At 36.1% G+C, this 16,358-nt stretch overlaps 1 protein-coding gene across 17 annotated transcripts in view; it reads left to right on the top strand.

Moving 5' to 3' along the window:
• SETDB2 (SET domain bifurcated histone lysine methyltransferase 2) overlaps positions 1 to 16,358 on the top strand; it is a 59,893-nt gene that overhangs the window by 17,257 nt on the left and 26,278 nt on the right. For all 17 annotated transcript variants that reach the window (XM_055335769.1, XM_055335761.1, XM_055335772.1 and 14 more), the window contains one exon: positions 1,228 to 1,324. In XM_055335769.1, the coding sequence (XP_055191744.1) occupies positions 1,228 to 1,324 (97 nt within the window). The remainder of the gene's footprint in view (positions 1 to 1,227; positions 1,325 to 16,358) is intronic.

Here is a 16,358-nt window from a genome sequence, read left to right as displayed (position 1 = left end):
GACTTTTGATTTTAGCTCAGGCCATCATCTCAGGTCATGAGGTTGAGCCCCGTGTCAGGCTCTACACAGGGTAAGGAGCCTGCTTAAGGTCCTCTCCTCCTCCCCCTGCCCTCGCCCCTCACATGCATGCTTTCCCTAAAAAACGAGGGTGGGGGAAGACATATGTGTGTATATATACACATATGTCTTTAAACCATAGAATATTCCATACATCCATTTTTCAAAATAAAAACAGGAAATCTGTATCTTTTCTCATTAAATACACAGTTTATTGTAGTCGTGTTAGTAAGACTAGGTGAGGGATCCCTGGGTGGCGCAGGGGTTTGGCGCCTGCCTTTGGCCCAGGGCGCGATCCTGGAGACCCAGGATCGAATCCCACGTCGGGCTCCCGGTGCATGGAGCCAGCTTCTCCCTCTGCCTGTGTCTCTGCCTCTCTCTCTCTCTGTATGACTATCATAAATAAAATAAAATAAAAAGATACATAAAGTTCTTTAAAAAAAAAAAAAGTAAGACTAGGTGACGCGGAAAAAGAAGAGACAAGACATGAGATAAAATTAAGCACAGAGAGATAGAATGAGTAATATGAAAAGTCAAATGGAAATATTAAAAGAGGTAACCAGATACGCCACCCTCCAAAAATGAAGGTAGCAGTTGAAAAATGAGAAAGTAAGAGATACATAAACTTTCCATTTTGTGACCTTTTAGCAAGAGTTATGTTATTTTTCTTTAAAATGCAAACAGATAAGGATAGTAAATGTTCACCTTAAAGTTGATTAAGGGGATCCCTGGGTGGCTCAGCAGTTTAGCGCCTGCCTTTGGCCCAGGGTGTGATTCTGGAGTCCCGGGATCAAGTCTCACATCAGACTCCCTGTAGGGAGCCTGCTTCTCTCTCTCATTAATAAATAAATAAAATTTATTTATAAAACGTTTAAAATAAATAAATAAATAAAGGTTGATTATAATTCAGATTAAGTTCAGGCCAAACTAGATTTTCTCTGATAGAAGTCTCTCTGTCCTAAGTCTTTTACTTTATTCTATCTTATTTTCTTAGTGTTTTTGAAAATATTGACACCTAATTTTTTGGCTTAATTTTAAAGTCTTACTATATTTGTAGATTGAAGGGCTCCAGATACCTCTAATCACTAAAGATATTATTTAGATATTACAGTAAATGATTTTTAACTTGGTATACTTGTTACTCAGATATTTGTATTTTTTTTCATGTAGATCATATATCTGTGACTCAGAATGAACAGGAAAATAAATCAGGTTCATTGCCCTCTACATCATATGAAGACTCCTTTCCAGAAGACTGTACATCTCTGTATGTATACAGGTTACATTTATTTGTTGTTAATACTTTTGCTACTAGGAAGAGATTTACTCTTTTTAATCATTTGATGTAAGAATAGATAGAATATATAAAAAATTTTTTCCCCATCCAAAGCTTTAAAAGTTGTAGATTTTATGTAGGATAAAGTTTCATACATATGTCATTTAACAAGCCGTTTACTTATTAATATCCCTAGGTAATCAAGTCTTTCAATAAAATTTAGTTTAAGATTTCTTTGTGTAGGGGATCCATGGGTGGCTCAGCAGTTTGGTGCCTGCCTTGGGCCCAGGGCGCAATCCTGGAGTCTGAGGATCAAGTGCCAATCAGGCTCCCTGCATGGAGCCTGCTTCTCCCTCTGCCTGTGTGTCTGCCTCTCTCTGTCTCTCTTTCTGTGTCTCTCATGAGTAAATAAAATCCTTAAAAAAAAAAAAGTTTTCTTTGTGTAGGGGTGCGTGGGTGGCTCATTCAATTGAGTATCCAACTCTTCATTTCAACTCAGGTCATGATCACATGGGTTGTGGAATCAGAATGTTGAGCTCTGCTCTCAGCGAGGAGTCCACTTGCAATTCTCTGTCTTCTTTTCATCTGCCCCTCCCTCCACTTGCATGTGGGTGCACTCTCTCAAATAAATAAACCTTTGAAAAAAAATTGTATAAATTAGTTAATATACTGAAATCTATCAAACTGGCAATTTAACTAAAAAATTATTTTTCCTTGATTATTTCTTTTATTTTTCATTATTTTTTAAAATTTTATTTTTTAAGTAATCTCTACACCCAATGTGGGGCTTGAACTTACACCCCTTGAGATTAAGAGTCGGATGCTGTACCAACTAAGCCAGCCAGGTACCCTTGGATTTAGAGTATTGGAAAGGTGTAAACAGTATTTCTTTCACTATCAGTTCAGCTTTTCAAATAGTTTAACAGCTCTAAATTAGTATCAGAAAGCTTATGAGAATAGGCTAATTTTTTCTGACCTTTTCTTTCTCCTTTTACCATTTCAGTACCATTTCGTAAAGATTCCTTAGCATAAAGTAAAATTGTATAAAAGGAAATATGACATTCTGACACATGGTCTTTAATTTTAGTAGGTAATACCATTACTAAAACTTTCAAGAACTAGTATAAAGGAAGTTTCTGAAAGTATTTTGAGCTAGGCCAAGGAACAGAATTTCAAAAACAAAAAGTTTCAAAAACAAAAAGTGTCTTTATAGAGGAAGTTTTTTTTTTTTTTTAAATCAATGCCCAGAAATCAGTGGCATTTCTTTTTTTTTTTTTTTAATTTTTTTTAATTTTTATTTATTTATGATAGAGAGAGAGAGAGGGGCACAGAGACACAGGCAGAGGGAGAAGCAGGCTCCATGCACCGGGAGCCCGACGTGGGATTCGATCCTGGGTCTCCAGGATCGCGCCCTGGGCCAAAGGCAGGCGCCAAACCGCTGCGCCACCCAGGGATCCCTTAGAGGAAGTTCTTATGTCAGTTGCCTTATTTTGTCTTTTCAGCAATACGTTGAAAAATTGTCAATATAGAATTCTACTTGTTTTATGAGAGTTTTAGATTGACCCTATTTTACATATGATTTGCATTTGCACATATTAGAGGTGTCATTACAGTTTGAGTCTAAATGAATCATAAAACATTACAATATTTTCAGAGAAATCTAGAAATTCTGGTCTTTTGATATATAACATAAAATTTCATTACCTTCTAAAAACAAATTTAATCATTTTAAATCACAAAATCACTTCAAATCACAAATATAAGGTTTCTTTTTTTTTTTAAATTTTTTTAAAGAGTTTTAATTTATTTATTCATGAGAGACACAGAAGGAGATAGAGGCAGAGACACAGGCAGAGGGAGAAGCAGGCTCCATGCAGGGAGCCCAATATGGGACTTGATCCCTGGTCTCCAGGATCACACCCTGGGCTAAAGGCGGTGCTAAACTGCTGAGCCACCAGGGCTCCCTATAAGATTCTTTTTAATGTAAATTACCACCAGTCTTCCATCTTCTATTTATTTTACTAAAAATTTTAAGCGTGCATGCAGAAGTGGATTTATTCTTAAGGATCTCTTTTTGTTTTTTTCATTTTCTAGCTTATCAGAATCTTTTTGAAAAGAATCTCCTTTTATATTTTCTTTCCCTTTTAGTTTTTCTTCTTCCACAATATATTAAGTGAGTTTTCTAGTCTTTAATATAGTCACTGAAAACGATATCGGATAGGACAGGACCAAAGATAAAACCCTTGCTGGCTCACTGTCCCTTCATTACTCTTCAGAAAGAATTGTTGGCCTAACTGAATTTATTTATCTCTACGATTATCCCACCTCCATTTCTCTATCTTAACTGACAAGACTATTAGAGGAAATCAAGATTCACTGAAATAGCATTCTATATCATTGCCAGACATTATCAAGCCTTGATTAAAAAGGAAAATCAGGGGCACCTGGGTGGCTCAGCCAGTAGGTGTCTGCCTCCTGACTATCAGGTCATGATCCTGGGGTCCTGTGATCCAGCCTGCATCTCCCTTCTCCTTTGCCTGCCTGCTTGTGTGTGTGCTCTCTGTTTGACAGAAGGCAGATGCTTAATCTGCTGAGCCACCCAGGCGCCCCACAATAAAAAAAATAAAATTAGTTTGTACTTTTCTTAATCCATTTTGGCTTTTCAAATTCTACGTACTTAAAAGTCACATGCTTGATTCTCTCTTCTAGAAATTGTTTTGAGATCATTTTTAAGCTAATCATTCTTTGCTGTCTGGAATGTTCCCTTTTTACCTATTTTTAAAAATCAGGGCAGCATTGACTCATTTTTTAATTCATATTAAGTTTTTTCAAGACCTTGAGATATAATTTGTTTGGGCCTAGAATTTTAAATATGTTTAAATGAACTGGCTTTGTAGGACTCCTTTTAAATTATCACAGACTTTAATTTCTTTATTTTTGTCTGGTCTTTGCAAGTTGGGGCAGTACTTACAGATGGAAAAGATGAAGGCACAATTGTTTTTGAGCTCTTCTTTCTGTTATCAGCCTTGTGCTGTCTTTCCCCTAACAAACTACTTGTTACAAACATAGCTTTAAAGTTTTTGTTGCTGTTTTACTAGCATTTTGGGGAACCTAAGTTCTTAGTAGGCTTGAACCTTTGTGAGACTTTCCTTATACGTTCACATCAAGATTTGTATTGATAATTGGTCTTCTTTTTTTCTTTTGTACATGTTCTTTTAAAAATCTGAGTTGAAATTAAATAAAATTTAAAAAAATAAAAAATCTGAGCTTCCCAAAGAAACTAGTTTCTCTAACTGCTTTCTCATCTCATTAGGATTATTTGTGATTACATAATCAGAATTTCATTTCCTTAGAACCTGTAACTCTTCTTGTGCTATATTTCCACTTAGAGGTTTTGTCTATGAGATCATACTTAACTTTGAGTTGAACTTCGTGAGGTCTTTTCAAATGTGAAAGGACATTTCTAATTAGCTCAGGGTTTTCTTTCTTTGCCATTAAGAATTTCAAGGCCATGTTTCATCCATGATCAAAATTGTGTTTAAATAATTCCTTTTGTTTTTTCCTATGTAGATCATTAGCTTATTACTTGTTTTGCTTTCAGTAATTAAACCTCTAGCAGGCCATTAGTTACATAGGCAGACAGGCAAACTTAATGGGGAATAACTTAAGCTAAGGATTCTCACTCCCAGCTGAATTGCTCAAGGTCATACAGTTTGTCAGTGCCAAAACCAGAGTGAAAATCTTAGGTCTAATAAAAAACTGGCCTTCTATATTTTACTCTACAGTTGAATTGAATTTCTTCTTATAATTGAGCTATGACAGGTAAATGTAAAAACAAAAATTCTGGTGATAATTAAAAGGTATCTATTTTTGTGATGTTAGGAAACCTGGCTTAATTCTTTTTCTTAGTCAGGTACTTTGGTGTGTCAGGAACACAAACCTACTTGAGCCAGTTTAAGTAGTAGAATTTATTAGAGATATGCCAGACATAGAGCTTTGACTAACATGGTAGAAGTAGGCTTGTTCCGCTGTGAAAGACAGAGATGTGAACTTAAGTCATTTGGCTTTTCACATGACATGCATACAAATACCCAAAGAGGTTTTTTAACTGGATGCACATGCAGACACACACACCCCTAATCTACACATACACACACATAAATAAAGTGAGCTGTCCAAGAACAGAAAACACAACACAGCATGTTATATAGGGACTAGAATTGAAACTGGGGAGTCAGTACCTGAGGTCAAGGTTGGCATTTTTTAGCTCTGCTTCTCTCCATCTGTTCTCAACTGGTTCTTCTGTTCCCACATAGCTGTCCCAGCTAAGCACTGTATGTATGACCTGCTAGTAGTGCTAGTGTCAGGTCATGGTATATTTTTTTACGTATTGATACAAATTCTTGAGAGAGACGATGAATAGCCCAGTGTGAATACATGACCCAATAGCTTTGAGTACAGTGAAATTAAAAGGGCCACCTTTTAGAAGAGGATGTCCAAAGAAAGGACTGAGCAGAAAACAAATGTATCTTATAGTCTTTAAGATAAATGTAGTTTACATAGGTTTTTTTTTTTTTTTTTTTTTTTTTTTAAATATGCTCCTTCAGTGGCCATCAAGGATAGAATGACTTTTTACCTCAGGCTTGCCAAAAGCTAGGGAGTTTGTTGACAAGTCCCTGGGGCCTTGTAGCTTAAGGTGTCTAATAACAAAACGGTTCTCAATCCACATCCAAACTGAGCATTCCTTATCCAGAACCTAGCAAACAGGCGCAGACAATACCATACTTACCTACTTATCCTTTGTTTACCTCCAGTGTTTTCCTGTTTGGGGGGAGGGGGTGAGGCTGTCTATAACTAGGTTCACAACACTATAGGATTGGGTCTTTTAATTTTTGTTTTTGTTTTTTTCTAGTAATGTATCTTTATATGTATAAGAAAGTTAACCTTTCTCCCCATAAAATGGGATTGAGCTGGTTACTTTACTTCTGGAGCTTTGTAGTAAATTGGTTTGCTTTCACTTACTATATGAAATGAGGCACAGATAAGAAAAGAATAATTTCCGAGGTTCTTATCAGTGTTTCATTTTCATGTTTTTCTGCTTCTTGTTTCCTAGCTCTGCTTCAGTATAAACGGTACTTCTCCCTTTGTTAATTGCCTAATAACTCAAGCCTTCTACCTCTTAGTATTTATTAATCACCAGGAGAGAACTTTTAAGCCAGGTTGGCTAATGTTTTTGAAATCTTAAATTCCAAATTATCAGTTTTACTAGCATGTTTACTATTATGAATATTAGTCCTAAGTAGGTCTAATTGTGTATTGTTCCAATAATGACTAACTTGGAATTGTACTTATTGCCACATGAGGAGATTATGTAAAAGTACATTGTAAACTATAAACTACGGTACAAACATTAGTTATTATTTAAGAACTCAGAGTAACCCAGAGACTTTCTCTCTCACATATACCCTGAATTAATCAATTTCATATTCAGAAAAGAACCTTTTGAGTCATCAAGTTAGTATTCCCTATCTCCCTTTCCCCAAAGAAGCAAAACAGGAACAAAAGAAGATCATAGTTGAAATAGAGGAAATCAAATAAAAAGATTTGGAGAAAAGGATGCCACAGAAGAGAATCTGAAACATAATTTATTTGGTTAAGGCAAGTTGAAAAGGAAAATGAAATATTTGGTTTACTGGTTATACAACTCTGTAGGTGTATAAATAAAATCACTTGAGAGTGGGTAACCTCTATCCGTTACCCAGTATAGGTTATAACCTGTAAAGAAGAAAGCCATGAGATGCTAAGAGAATTTATTACAGTGAACACTGAATGAAACAAGAGGAATGAAGGTTCTCAGGTAGACAAATAGAAGTGCTCAGAGTTTGGAGTGTACTATGCTTTGTAAGAAAGAGTGATAGGAAGGAAGGTGGCACTTAATAAGAGAGAAGCAATTCCAGGCACATACTTTAAAAAACAAGAAAATACTGGATACCAAAATAAATGAATAAAAGCAAAACTAAGGTGTAGACTAGGCTAAAGAAGATACAAGTTAAACAGAAGAGTAAAGCAAAAGGTGTTTTATAGAATTTATTTCTTGCTATAGAGTATGCCCCCAGCATTATTCAAAAATACTAAAACAGATTGAAATTAGTTGTTTCCTCAAGATTCTTCTGTTCTTTTCCTCCTCGTTGGATTTGCCTTATTCTAGCTACATTCTCATCCGGTATTTTTTTACTATCTTTTCAAGAAGTTTAAAAGATTAACAACATAAAGGAATACAGCAAAACCCAAGCACAATCTAGAATTAACAGCTATTAACATTTCATTGTATTTGCTTTCAGTTTCCTTAAATAAATGTATAGGTATAGGTATGTATATATGAGGGTGGGGCCTCTTTGAACCTTACCTAACTTCTTGCAGTGACAAGTTTTATTCCCCTTTCTACCTTCCCAGGAGCATCACTATCATCAGTTATTTCTCTAGTTAATTTTTTAATATTTATATAGCTACAAACAATATATAGTACTATTGTAGTTTTAAAATATGGAAATACTCATACATGTATCATCTTGTTTTTCTCAGCATTGAGAGCTAGTCGTATTGCTGTGTATAGATCTGATTCATTCCTTTTTAACTCTTGTTTTTTCATAATGTGAAATACTAAATTTTATTTATTCCATCAAGGATGGGTAATTCGATTGGTTTCAGATATTTCCTATTTATATAAATAGTGTGACCAGTTTTATGCTACTCTTTAAGAAAGTATTCATTATAAAAGTCTCTTATTAAGGAGATCAAAGATGTGATCTGGAACGTGTAAGATTATACAGAATATAAGAGAAAAGGTCAAATGGATGAGAAAACAAAGAGAATGACGAATAATTACTGTCCTAAAAAAGAAACTGCTAACAGAAAACCAGTAACTCCAGTTAATGCTATAGAAATGCTTTCAGGATTATCCCCATGTTGTAGTGTTCTTTAGAAAATGTATACATTTCAAGCCAAAGTGGTAGGATTAGGGTCAATGTGCTGCTGCTCATGGTGAAGAAAATCCATGTAAAATAGAACTCAGAATTTCTCTGACAACTCTGAAAATAAAAATGCATGCCTTTTCCATTTATAAATTTCCATTTATAAATTATAAATTTATAAATTCCCATTTATAAATTTCTAAATTTCCATTTATAAATTAAAATTATTTATAAATAAATTATAAATTACGATAAATTATAAATCGTAATTATAAAAATACGAAATGTAGGTATTTTCAGTATACTAAAAGATAGTTAATGTCAATCTACATTACAAAAGCATTGTTTATGGAAAAATCTGCCATATTTTGTTGTGAACTAAAACAGAAACTAGAATAAGCAAAACAAAAACAACAAAGGAGATAACTTCTGAGTATAAGAAAATATCTAGTCTTAGGACTCCTGGGTGGCTCAGCAGTTGAGCATCTGCCTTTGGCTAAGGGCGTGATCCCGGAGTCCCAGGAGTCCCAGGAGTCCCAGGATCGAGTCCCACATCAGGCTCTCTCTGCATGGAGCCTGCTTCTCCTCCCCCTTCCTGGGTCTCTGCCTCTCTCTCCGTGTCTCTCATGAATAAATAAATAAAATCTTTTTTTTAATTTTTTTTTTATAATTTTTTTTTTTTTTTTACGATAGTCAGAGAGAGGCAGAGACACAGGCAGACGGAGAAGCAGGCTCCATGCACCGGGAGCCCGACGTGGGATTCGATCCCGGGTCTCCAGGATCGCGCCCTGGGCCAAAGGCAGGCGCTAAACCGCTGCGCCACCCAGGGATCCCAAATAAAATCTTTAAAAAGAAAGAAAAGAAAATATCAAGTCTTGAGGTAAAAGACTTTACCAAGATAGATACTCATTAAAAAAGAAGTTTTAGTATTTATTAAAATATAAGTATGTTGGAAGTATTGAGACAAAAGCAAAAAAACAAAATAATCAGGTTAACACCAGGCTTAATCCCTGCAGATGCTCAGAAAACATGCCAACCATATGCCTTCTGGAAAATTTTCTCATATATCCTCTTGTTGACCAAAAGATGAATCTGAATGTAGAAATTAGGATTGGGGAGGACATAGTATTTAAGATACGTCAGTGGCATGGAAACTATCTAAATATGAAGTTAACTATAATAAATAGGAGTCCTTAAACTCGGGGCCATGGAGTCCCTTGATGGTATGCAAAATTTTATGTTAATGGTTATTTCTAGGGAGAGAGTTCATAGTTTTCATGAGATTGCAAAAAGGATTCATGGCCCTAAAAGTTTAAATGCCACTATTAGGGATATATGGATCTTAAAATTTTAGCATTTTTAATCCAGAGACATATTAAAAGAGTGAGATGACCAAGTGGAATTTATACTAGTCAAGCAAGAATGAGTTAGTATTAGAAAATTCATTATTTTACCAAAGTAGAGCATAGGAAGAAAAACTTAATAGGTGCCAAAAGACCTTAAAAATTCAATACCGACAATTACAAATAGAAGAATTGTCTTTAATGTGATAGAGGATATATTTCTTTAACATCTATATCTTAATGTATTTTTTTATATCTTATGTATTGATGAAACTCTAGATGTATTTTCTTTAAGATTAATCAGAAATGCCTGCTATCATAATTATTCAATATTTTCCTAGAAATTCTAGATAGTATAGTTGAATATCAAAGAAAATATGCTTATTGAAATGTACACTGTAAAATTAGTTGTAGATGATCTTATCTACCTAGAAAATGTGTAAATTAAGAGCCATGTGTAAAATCAGTAAGTTAAAAAGAAGGTTAAATAATAGTCACATAAAATAAAAATGTGGAAATCTATACCATTAGAAAATACAGAATGAAGTCCCCATTCACAGTACCAAAAAGTAAATAAATGGGACTAATCACAAGTAATGTATACATGAAGATAATTAAACTTAAATCTTTTAATAAATGGATAAACGTACTGTGTTCCTCGATGGGAAAGCTATATATTATAAAAATGTAATTCTTTACAAATAAATGTGTAGATTTAATTTAATATGAGATCCAGGCACTTGGATTTTTTAAGTTGGCAAATACTATAAATTTAATTTCAAAAGGCAAAGAAAACAACATGTTCAAAAGGAAAAATAGTGACAGAGGACTTGCCCTGATAAATCTCAATATATTCCATCAACCTGTGGGAAAAAACCACATTGGTGTTGGTTTATATCAACTGGTAACAGTTGCAGAATAAGGCTAGAAAATAATAGAACATTTTATATATTTGCAAGAACATGATTAAGCTAGCAAGTCAAAAGTTACACAGTAAAAGACTTATTCAGTAATTGACTCTGGAAGAACTGGATATCATTTGGAAAATTTGAGTTTAGATCTTCATGGTACATCTGAATAAATTCCAGATGAAATTGCACTCCCAACTCATGAAACAATTAATTATAAATTTAGAGCCCTAATAAAAATATTAATAAAGATTAGATGTTTTTCCATGATACTATGCATCATGGCTTTATTCATAGCATTACTTACATTTTATTGTAGATACTTGTCTGTCTAGAACCTAAGCTCCTTGAGATCAAGGAGCTCTCATTGTTTTCATAGCACCAGGTATATAGCAGGCACTCAAGAAATATGAATGAATGAACGAACAAATAGGAAGTTGAACAAAACATATGAACAGATAGGTAACCAAAGGAAAAAAAAGGCCAATAAACATGAAATTCTGAAACTCTCTTAGAGAAAAACATTAAGGAGATAATAAAGTACTGGTTTTCATTTATCAAACTGGTTAAAAAAATTTTAATTGATAATTATGTCAACATTCATACGGTGTAAATTTAGCCTTTTTGGAAAGCAATTTGGTAGTCCATATTGGTTAATAATGTGTGTACCTCTAGCATCATGATTATGATCTCTAAAAGTTATTTTCTCATTACGCAGAATGAACCATAGACCTTTAGAGGAATGGCTGATTCTAAATCTGTGACTTCTCAAGACAAAAAGCAAGAAAGCTATCAAAATAGACTGCCAAATGTGTTAAATACAGGAGCAAACTTGAAGAAGTTCCCACTGGCCAAAAATGGCACAATTTGAACATCTAAAGGAATAATCACTGTGATTGATTAAATCACATTAAATATATAAAAATCCATGGGTTCACGATAACATTTTAAGAATCAGTGACTGTGGTAGTTGTTGGGATACAACTCATCATTCTGAATTCTAGTAAATAAAGAGAAAGAATCAAGTATTTATCTTCTCTTTCCTATATTAACTGTATTTCAGATAACCCAAGAGTTGATGAGGAAAATTTCTTCTTTATCAAAGAATTCCAGCCAGAAAATGCAGTAGAAATGGTAGAATTGGAAGATTGTTATCTTTACAACTTTCCCCATTCCCAAAGAAACCGTGGCCTTAGGCCAGTGCTGTCAAACTAATGGTGGTTAAGAACAGGTGTTGTGTTTTGTTTTAAATTTCAAATTTATTGAGGAGGAATACACTTATAAAATGCAGTGAGATGTTGCAGCAATATTAAACTGATGTAAAAGTTTATAAACTTCTGCATCTTTATATTTTTGTACTTATTATGAATTGGTAACAAACCACTGGGGGCTGACAGCCGCCACACCTTGAGTAGCACTGGCCTAGACAATGATCATGAATGAATAACAAAACTATTAAGTGAAAGGAAGATATAGAACACCCTTCCCCCTCGCCTAAATTGATTGGTAACAAGTGTCAAAGATTACACCAGACATTAAGTGATGAAAACTGATTTTATTCAGTAACTACTGACAGGAGGAGGAAAAGCTGAGCTCCATTCCAATTTGTGCTGGAGTAACTGATATCTTTATTTTTTTTATTTTTTATTTTTTTTTAATAAATTTTTATTGGTGTTCAATTTACCAACATACAGAATAACACCCAGTGCTCATCCCGTCAAGTGTCCCCCTCAATGCCTGTCACCCATTCACCCCCACCCTCCGCCCTCCTCCCCTAGTAACTGATATTTTAAAGGTGAGTGAGGGAAAAGAGATAGAGGAAGAGGGGAACCCAAGTGAAAAATTACAGAGTCCATGTGAATGCCTCTGAGACCAGCTGTGGGGGCTAGCCAGAAATTGTCAAAGTTAGAATCTATCCTCCATCAGAGATGGTAAGACAGAGGCCCTATGTTTCCTGATGATTAACTTTCAAGGGAAGGGCCTTCAGGACCTAGAGAAAGGTGCTCCTGAGGGTTGTAGGAATTAAATACACATCTTTGAAGAATGGAGGACAAGATTCACAATTGTAAGCCCTTTTTAGTAAATGCTCTAAGAAAGGAAGGTGAGGGGCTCATCTTTGGGTGTTGGCTAGGGGTAACCTTAAACTTGCCGACTGCCTTGGGCTTTTGCAGGCAGGCACTTTACTGGGGGACTTGGGTCCTCCCAGAGACATGGCCATAGGCTGCTAAAAGCCTTGCCAGAGTTTGGTTGTCTTAGTGCATAGGTTTGGATGGAGTCATCATGTGCTGAGAGTGCCTTAAAAGTATGTGGTGGTCCAATATAGCAGATTTTTTAATGAAAAAAAATACACAATTATGTGTTAAGTATGCAAGTTTTATTAATAAGATTATTTTGAAGTGTGTATTCTTGTTACCTAGTAATTTGTCTTAAAGGCATGTATCCTAAGGTAATCAGGAATTTGGTCAAGGATTTATGTATGAGGATGTTCATCAAAGCAGTAACCTACTGGAAAATTGGAAACAAATGTTTTCAATGTTAATAGATTTATAAATAATTATAGTACATCCTTTAATCTATTACATTGTCAGAAATTACAAAGCATCAAGAGCCATTGATGAGGCTCTGCAAAAGCAAGCACTCTCATAAATTGCTGACCCCCATGGAGAAGAGTTTGGCAGTCTTAACAGAATTACTGATTCATTTACCTGTGAACTAGGACTCCCACTTCTGGAAACCTATTCCGAAGTGAAACACTAAATGTATGAAATTGTTATGCACAAAGTTATTTGTTACATCATGATTGTGATAGCAAAAGATTGGAAGCAGTAGAAGACTAGTAAAATGTGAATTTTTTTTTTTTTAAGATTTTGTTTATTCATGAGAGACACACACACACACAGAGAGGCAGAGACACAGAGGGAGAAGCAGGCTCCAATGCAGGGAGCCCAACGCGGGACTCAATCCCGGGTCTCCAGGATCATGCCCCGGACTGAAGGTGGCGCTAAACTGCTGAGCTGCCTGGGCTGCCCTAAAATGTGGAATTTATGCAGAGGAGTGCTTTATAGCTGGAAAAGGAATGGGGAACCTCATATCTGTGCATTCAGCATAGCATCCACGTGCTAAATGTGACTATTTACGTTTGAATTATTTGAATTAAAATTAAATTTGAATCGATCAAAATTAAATTTAGTTTAAAATTCAGGGTTTTTTTCAGTGTGGATGGAACTGGAGGGTATTATCCTGAATGAAATAAATCAGTTGGAGAAGGACAAACATCATATGGTTTCACTCATATGTGGGATATAAGAAATAGTGAAAGGGATTATAAGGGAAAGGAGGGGAACTGAGTGGGAAAAATTAGAGAGGGTGACAAATTATGAGAGACTCCTAATTCTAGGAAACAAAAGGAGGCAGAAGGGGAGGTGGGCAGGGGGATGGGGTAACTGAGTGATGGGCACTGAGGAGGGCACTTGATGGGATGAGCACTGGGTGTTCTACTATATGTTTAAAAGTGTTCAATAGCCACATGTGGCCGGTGGAGCTACCAAATTGAGCAGGACAGATATGGACTATTTCTATCAATATAGTGCTGCTTTATATAGTGAGCATAAAAATATCCCCAGAATACCTATATAACTTGTATAAAATAAATAACAGGTACCTAGATAGATAGAAAATATGAGGTAAAACAAAGCCTAGGTACTTTGTGAAAGATTAAAACCCAAGTTCTATCTATACACATGGAATCTTTTCATGGATTTTTTTTTTTTTTAAGATTTTATTTCCTTATTCATGAGAGACAGAGAGAAAGGCAGACACAGGCAGGGGGAAAAGCAGGCTCCATGCAGGGAGCCTGACATGGGACTTGATCCCGGGTTTCCAGGATCACACCCTGGGCCGGCAGCGCCAAATCACTGTGCCACTGGGGCTGCCCTTTTTTTTTTTTTTTTTAAGATTTTATTTATTCATGAGAGACACACACAGAAACAGAGTTAGTTCATGGGGTTTTTTTTTCCTTAAAATCAGTAACCTCTCCATTTTCTCCTGTCAGCTCATTGTTTTCATATATGTCAATGTGCCACGTGGAATACATATTACAGAAAAAGTCCAGTTAGTATAATTATTGAAGGATTCTTTTTTTTTTAATTTTTTTAATTTTTTATTTATTTATGATAGTCACACACAGAGAGAGAGAGAGGCAGAGACACAAGCAGAGGGAGAAGCAGGCTCCATGCACCAGGAGCCTGACGTGGGATTCGATTCCGGGTCTCCAGGATCGGGCCCTGGGCCAAAGGCAGGCGCCAAACCGCTGTGCCACCCAGAGATCCCATTGAAGGATTCTTGATGAATTAGTTATTTTTTTTTTCAGTAGTCTTTCCTGTTTCTTACAAGCAAAAATTTTGAACCAAACATGCCTGAAGGGGATCCCTGGGTGGCGCAGCGGTTTAGCGCCTGCCTTTGGCCCAGGGCGCAATCCTGGAGACCCAGGATCGAATCCCATGTCGGGCTCCCGGTGTATGGAGCCTGCTTCTCCCTCTGCCTGTGTCTCTGCCTCTCTCTCTCTCACTGTGTGCCTATCATAAATAAATAAAACAAACAAAAAAAATTAAAAAAACATGCCTGAAGAAGTAACATTCCTCAAAGTGCATGCTCTAAATCAACTCTAAATTTGGTAGGTGCTGTAGCACAGAGTTAAAGGTATAATCACAACTTTCTGGGATATTCTGAAATTGGGTTCTGGTACAACAGGAGGAATACTTGGTCTTTGTCCTGGTCCTTCATTTAGCTTCTAAAACCTGTGGAGTTTCCTGAAGAATGTGTGTCTTCAACCTGCTAATGAAATGACTTGGGTGAAGGACTGCCAGTTAGTTTCAGGGTGGAGGCTGGTCACCAAAGATTAAACCTCCATTAGAAGCTTGAAGGGAGGGATCCCTGGGTGGCGCAGCGGTTTGGCGCCTGCCTTTGGCCCAGGGCGCGATCCTGGAGACCCGGGATCGAATCCCACGTCGGGCTCCCGGTGCATGGAGCCTGCTTCTCCCTCTGCCTGTGTCTCTGCCTCTCTCTCTCTCTCTCTCTCTCTGTGACTATCATAAATAAATAAAAATTAAAAAAAAAAAAAAAAAAAAAGAAGCTTGAAGGGAGGGGAGAAGGGCTGGAAATTGAGATCATCTCCAATGGCAAATGATTTAATCAATCATGTTTACATAGTGAAGTCTCCATAAAAACCTCTAAGTGGACAGGGTTCTTTCTGTCCGCTTCCTGGTTGGTGAAGGTTTTGAGGTGCTGGGAGGGTGGCAGGCCAACTCCGTGCCCTTTCGCACTTACCTTGCCCTACGTTTGGCCATCTCTGAGTTGTATCTTTTATTTAAACTGGTAATAGTGATTAAAGTGATAATTAGTAATATTACTGTAGTAGTAATTAAAGTGAGTCTTTCTAGCAAATTCGCAAGCCTGAGGAGGGCATGTGGAAACCCCTAGGTTGGTCAGAAGTTTGGGTGGCCTGGAGCTTGTGTTTGACACGTGAAGTGGGGACAGTCTTGTGGGATGAGACCTTTTAACTTCTCATATCTGATGCTAACTCCAGGTAGGTAGTGTCAGAATTGAACTGAATTATTGGGCACCCAGTTGAAGATGTGGAACTAGGAGAAAAACACCATGTTTTTGGTGTCCAGAGGGGAAAAAAAATCCTTTAAAGTATGACTTTTATATGGTTATAGAATATAATAAGTAAAATGCTTATTTCAGAGTCTGGCTTTAGTGATGTCTAGAAAGAAATTATTGGGAACTAATTTACACATTAGTG

This window comes from Nyctereutes procyonoides, unplaced genomic scaffold, assembly GCF_905146905.1.
Source record: "Nyctereutes procyonoides isolate TBG_1078 unplaced genomic scaffold, NYPRO_anot_genome, whole genome shotgun sequence".
Lineage (NCBI taxonomy): Eukaryota > Metazoa > Chordata > Mammalia > Carnivora > Canidae > Nyctereutes > Nyctereutes procyonoides.
This window is presented reverse-complemented; position numbering and strand designations above follow the sequence as displayed.